At 55.7% G+C, this 6,471-nt stretch overlaps 1 protein-coding gene across 1 annotated transcript; it reads right to left on the reverse strand.

Moving 5' to 3' along the window:
• Positions 1-214: 214 nt before the first annotated feature.
• Positions 215-1,141, reverse strand: LOC124974010 (olfactory receptor 6F1-like). Its single transcript, XM_047537590.1, is given in 1 exon segment — positions 215-1,141. A coding segment is annotated over 1 exon segment (927 nt).
• Positions 1,142-6,471: the final 5,330 nt, after the last annotated feature.

Genomic DNA, 6,471 nt, shown 5'->3' on the forward strand with positions numbered 1-6,471 from the left:
GTTTGCCTATATTAGAAGCTGGCGTTCACACTGTGTATGGGATGGAGGGCCAGCGCGCACCATGGGGTGCTTTGGTGGGGCGTCCGGGGTTCTGGGTCTGTGTTCGCCCCTTTCGCTCTGCCCCCTGCACCAAGGGCTCTCCCGCTCCGCGTCCCCGTCGGCCGCCTGGTGCAGGTGACGCAGGCACTGACCGGCTGCCAGCTGTGCTGGAGCGCTATGTCCTCCTCCACGTCTTCCGCAGCGCCTCCCTGACCTCCTTGTTACGGAGGGTGTAGATGAAGGGGTTGAGAACCGGGGTCACCACGGTGTTGAGGACATGCACGGCTTTGGTCAGGTCCAGGGCCTCCTTGATGGAGGTGCGCACGTGGAGAAAGATGGTCGAGCCGTACCAGATGAGCACCACAGCGAGGTGGGAGGAGCAGGTGGAGAAGGCCTTGCTGCGGCCGCTGGCGGAGGGGATGCCGAGGATGGTGCGGATGATGTGAATGTAGGAGACCAGGGTGATGAGGCAGGAGCTCAGGATGACCACCGCGGCGATCACGAAGGCCACGAGCTCCACCGCCTGCGTGCTGGTACAGGCCAGCGCAATCCAGGGCGCTATGTCGCAGAAGAAGTGGTTGATGGCTCAGGGGCCACAGAAGGACAGGCCACTGATGAGGGCCGTGGGCATTGTGATGGCCAGGAAGCCGCAGACCCAGGAGCCCAGGGCCAGCTGCACAGAGAGCAGGCCGCTCATGATGGCCCCGTAGTGCAGTGGGTAGCAGATGGCGAGGTAGCGGTCATAGGCCATGGCGGCCAGCAGGAAGTACTCGGTGCAGCCCAGCGAGAAGACCAGGTACATCTGCAGAAGGCAGCTGGTGAAGGAGATGTTCCGGCTCCTGCCCAGCAGGACGGCCAGGGCTTTGGGCACCGCGGCTGTGGTGTACCAGACCTCCAGGAAGGACAGGTTGCTCAGGAAGAAGTACATGGGGGTCTGCAGCCGGTGGGAGGTGCTCACCAGCAGCAAGATGGCCACGTTGCCGCCCACAGTGAGGACGTACATCACCAGGAAGAGCAGGAAGAGTGACAGCTGCAAGGCCCGGGACCCTGGGAAGCCCAGCAGGAGAAAGCCGCGGCCTTCTGTTGTGTTGCTGGCGTCCATGGCAGGAGCCTGCAGACTGGGAGGCGGAGGCCCACCCAGCCTCGGCACTCTCCTGGAAGGACTCACAGAGAGGCGCTCATGATAGCCTCTGTCTGCTGACTGCTGGCTTCACGCTGGAGCTAGGTGTGGTGGACATCAGCCATTAGAGCAAAGCACTGAGCAGTGCGTCACTCCAACCCATGAACAGTGCAGGAAACTCCAGATCCACCATCCAAACCGTCTGTGTCCCCGGCCCCACGCTGGCTGGGCCGCAGCACTCTGGCTCTGGAATACAGGCGTGTGTTCAGAAGGCAGACCTAAGTTCTAACCCCAATCACATGTGACAGGCATGGCTTCTAACTGATGCTCTAGTTTATAAGCTCCGTCCCCTAAAAGAATATTCAGAGGTAAACTCTAAGAATTCTACAAATAATCTGTTTCAAATGATTTTTTGGCTTTTTGGATCTGCATTTTTTCATATTTAAATTTATTAGTGCAATGCATCATTCTCACAAAAAGAAGTGAAAGTCCACATTGAACAAAGCACTTAACGGGCCATCCTGACTCCCACGGGGACGTGGGAGCGAGAGCCAGCTAAGAGCAGGACGCCCTGCCCAGTGCTTCCTGAGTCTCCAGCGCACTCTGGATGCTACTTTGGCTTGAGCTGGGGAGCTCCTCCTGCCAAGCACGCAGGTGAGAGGGCCTCCCTTGGGGCAGGCTCTGGACAGACCACAAGGTCAGTGGCTTCACTCTAGAGTTCTTGGACAGCTGGAGCTTTCCGCCCCAGACACCCCACTCCCCACCTGGGCCGCGCCTCCCCATGTCACTCAAGCCTACTGCACGTGTCCAGTGTCCACAACATGCTCAAACCACTCACGGCGAGTTCTGGGTCCTCAGCGCATCCACCTAATGTGTGGCAGAGGGGCCTCGCCGCCGTCAGGCAGCGCCTCTCAGGCCTGGGCGGGCACCTGAGGGGAGTCCAAGTGCAGGTGCAGGGGTCCTGTGGGCCTGCACTTCACGCCAGCTTCCGGAAGTGGGCTCGGGCTGGGGACCACACTCTGAGGAGTGGTCTAGAGTCCTTCTCCTTTGTCAAAGGGTCACATTGTGCCCCATGAACTTTTTATATCTTTTGGACTTTTATTTATTTATTTATTTATTTTTATATGTGGTGCTGAGAATTGAACCCAGTGCCTCACGCGTGACAGGCAAGTGCTCTTCCACTGAGCCTGTACAATTATCACGTAGTTAAAATCGAAGGCAAATCCCTGAAGCTCAGAGAGGTGACCTGGCTTGCCAGGGTTTGTGTGGGGCGGAAGGGAGGGTGCCGAGCACGTCGCCCACAAACGTGCTCCTCTGGAAAAAGGAAAAGGATGTTCTTGGTTTTTTTTTTTTTCTTGTTTTTTTTTTTTTTTTCCTTTAGCGAAAGGCAGCTGGAATAAAGAGGAGCTATAAGGAAAGCTCCCTGGCTGCGTCTCCACCAGGACAGGGCAACCCATCCCCAAGGTGAGGACTATGAGCCCAGGGACCTGGAGAGCCAGATGGCGAGCGTTGCAGAAATGACTCTGGTTTCCCCTAGTCCCCAAGGTCGCCGCCCCGGGAGCCTGGTCTTCCCCTCTCTCCTGCCTCGTCTCTAAAAATTCACTCTTTGCTAAGATGCTTTCTGAGTCCAAGTGCATACCACTCTCCAGCTACTCACCTGCGTGCTCCAATGTGTGTGAATCTTCTCAATAAAGTGCCGTGTGCTTTGCTCTTGTAAATCCGCCTTTTCTCTAATTGGCAGAGCAGTTCCAACCAGTGGATCCTAGGTAAGTGGAGGAGAAAGACTTGTGTCATGCCCTACCGTAGTAAAGGAACCCAGGTTACTACTCATCCTGAGGAAGAGAAGATCGCTCTAGAGATCCAGGGTGCCGGGGACAGTATACACACGGGGGAGATGCTCCTCAGCAAGCGTGCTGCATGCTGGCTTTCCCGTTTCCTGAAGCTGGCGTATTTCAGTGTCTGTGTCATTCAGGGGGAGGACAGTCTGCGACCTTGGGGACGGCTTGCAGTTGGAGCGCTGACATCACAGGTTCACGTCTTTGGTGCTGGGCTGCTGTTCTTTTGGGAACAGGAGTCCGGAGCTCCTGGAAGGTGAACCTCAGCCAGCCCGCGCAGTGCTGGGCCCTAAGCGTGGGCCTCGGGTGCAGAGAAGCTGAGGCAGTGAGCACAGGCAGAGGCAGAGGCCCCTCAGCATCCTCCGCCTCCTCTTCCGGAGACCCTGCCTCGTACCCAGAGGGAAGAGATGCCAGGCAGAGAGCAGGCGGGTCTCAGCACAGCCTGGCTGCGTCCTCCTGTGCCCCACCGTCAGATCACAGCCCTTTGTCCTCCAGAGCGGCTGAGTGCTGCCCACAGCCCTCATGTCCCTGCGGGCTCAGGGCACAGCGGCTCCCAGCCTTTCCTGCTGGTCTGGCGTGTTGCCGGGGTGAGCAGCCTGTTCTCACTCCCCGCAGTGGCTCAGGGCCTGCTCACCTGCAGCCTGCGCTCAAAACCATCCCTGCAGGCCCCTCAGCATGGCCCTATTCCTGCGGTGTTACCCACAAGGACACAAACCCAGGGTCTGAGGAACCTCCCAAGGGGGAGCTGTGCACGCCAGGGCTGGGGTCCCGCGGCTGAGCTCGTGTGTGTGTGCGTGTGTGTGTGTGTGTGTGTGTGTGTGTGTGTGTGTGCACGAGAAGCACGTGACGATCGCATCATCTCTAAGAACCTATGAGCCTATTGCTCTAGAGTTGGGTGGGTTTTAGAACTAATTCTAAGGTGTTCTAAGTGAGACTCTGGTCACATGACTGGAGAGTCTTTAAAAATCAGAGAAGGACATTGTTTGATCATTAGTTCTAAATAAATTTCCATTTCATTTTTCAAATTAATTACCAGGGTGATTCATTTTATAAAAAGTGCAGGGAGGTTCACTGACTGGACGTGACAGGTAACCTCAGTACCCGCTGGGGCAGTTGGAATGAATAAGGAGGACGGTTGTTCTCCCTGACTGGACGTGACGGGTAACCTCAGTACCCGCTGGGGCAGTTGGAATGAATAAGGAGGATGGTTGTTCTCACACACAAAGCCATGCTCCACCCCAGACGCCAGCGTGCAGGTCGTTTCTCCTTCAGGCAGGTGGGGCCTCCATGGCTCCTCACAGGGCTGGACCTGAGTGAGGTCTCCCGCCCTCCCTTCCACTCCCCTGCAGGCCCCCGGCGACCCACTCGGCCACTCACTCACCTGCCTGCTCCCTGGCCACGGCGTTCTTCGTGCTGAGACGCCCTCTCTCTGCCGGCTCTCCTGTCCCACGCTCTGCTTCCTCCTCTGGGCAGGGTGCCTCTTCCGTGGCCCTCAGTGTCCCAGGCTGCTCCCTCAGTCCTTGGCTCCCACCTGCCCTGTCCCCTTTGGCCAGCTTGCCTCTGCTGTCCTGTGTTTTCTCCACCTCAGGATAACGAGCTTCACGCTGAGACGCTTTGCTACTGAGTAATTGGGCGTGTAGGGGACCCTGTGGGAGGAGGCTCCTCCTGTCCCTTGGGAACGAGGGGCTGGTTCAGCAAGACCTGACCTTCCACTAAATGCTCCCCACGGCAGCTTCAGAGCCTTTCAACCCCTTGATAAAGACAGCTGCGTCCAAGTTTCCACAGCAGGGAAAGGGTCTGTCCCGGGGTCCCGAACGTCAACCCTCTTAAAATTGAAAAGCCGAGAGTAGGTGTTTTATTTAATTTATTTTTTTAGAGTGAATAATACAAGTTAAAGTGTAAAAGAAGTAAGGAACCTCAGCACATCTCGAAGTCAGAGGAAGTGGGGCTGGACATAACTCACGGGTAGACATGGGCTCGGCATGGGCGAGGCCCTGGGCTCCATTCCCCAGAATAAATCGGACAGGAAGTCTGGACTTCAAGGCGAATTAGTAACACGCCACGTCCAGCTACTGGCCCAGGGCATCAAGCATAACATACTCACTGTAGTTTCATGGCTTCGAGGCCTCCTACGACTAAAATAGAGTCAACTGCTCGATAGTGAATAAAAATGAAAACTTTATGTCACGGAACACCGTTGGTGTGATAAAAACCAATCCACCCTTGTTATGGAGCAATATTTATAAAAATCATGGGACAGCTGGCTCCGAGCACAGAGGCCTTCCTGTGGAGCATTCCCGAGGGGTCCAACGTCTGGGACGCTGACATTTTAGCGTTTGTCGTGCTCTGGTTGGTGAGAATCGGCGGTGTCACGAATGGACGCGGGGGTGTACTCTGCTGCCAGGCTCCGCTGATCGCCCACGGCCGATGTCCCTAGCACTCTCTGTCCCTGCGATCCCTACCTGCAGTGACACCTCACGGCACAGCCGGAGGTTGCTCTTCCCGCCATTCAGTGACCCTCGTCCATCCCGGGTTCAACACAGGGGTCATCGCGGTCTGACTCAGCCCCAGGTCTGGCCGCCTGCCCCTGGGGACAGGGAGCCCGGGCCCAGTACCTGCAGGTGTCTCAGGGCGCCCTTGCTCCCCGGAGCCCGCAGGGCCCACGCCAGCCACCGTCCTTTTCCCGCGATGCTGGTGACCCGGAGTTTCACCTGATCACCGTGACGCAGTGTCTGATCCAGTCCTCACTGTGCCTCTTCCTTCTCATTCCTGAATCTGACCACATTTCAATATTGCTTTGCCTTCTGGGTGTTTTCTCTAAATTGCACATCGTGGCACGTGCAGCTGTGGCAGTTTACACATCTTCGAGGCACTGTCTGAGGCTGCCATTCAACATTACATATTTGCTGTTAAAAAATAAGCCCAACGCCGACACGATCACACTGACCAAGACTCTGCTTCAGGCTTTGGCCTTTTGTTTTGGGGGGTTGTTTAAGAAATGAAATGTCAACATCTCTGGACTGTTCTGGAGTCCTGGCTAGCAGCTCTGGGGGTTTTATGTTTTATGAGTGACTTACACGTAATATTGGGATTCCTGGTGACATACTCACACCTGCAGCAAGTACAACTAGCTCCGCTTCATCCCAGAGTCCTCTCCCTGTCCTCCCTCAGCCCCTCTGCTCTGCTGGCCTTCCTCCTGGTTAGTTATAGTTATGTCTTAATTTGTGCTTTACAGAGGGCTGACGCTCACGGTTCTCCCTCCTCTGATCTCCTGTGTATTTTCAAGAGATTTCCACTCCACTTATTCTCTTATTTTGCTCCACTTCTGCATATGAGAGAAATCATTCAGCCCTTGACTTTCTGGGTCTGGTTTATTTCACTTAGCATCATGATCTGCCATTCCATTCACTGACCAACAAACACCAAGATGTTCTTCTTCTTTGTGGCTGAGTAAAGATCCACTGTGTATGTACTCCA

This window comes from Sciurus carolinensis, unplaced genomic scaffold (assembly GCF_902686445.1).
Source record: "Sciurus carolinensis unplaced genomic scaffold, mSciCar1.2, whole genome shotgun sequence".
Classification (NCBI taxonomy): Eukaryota; Metazoa; Chordata; class Mammalia; order Rodentia; family Sciuridae; genus Sciurus; species Sciurus carolinensis.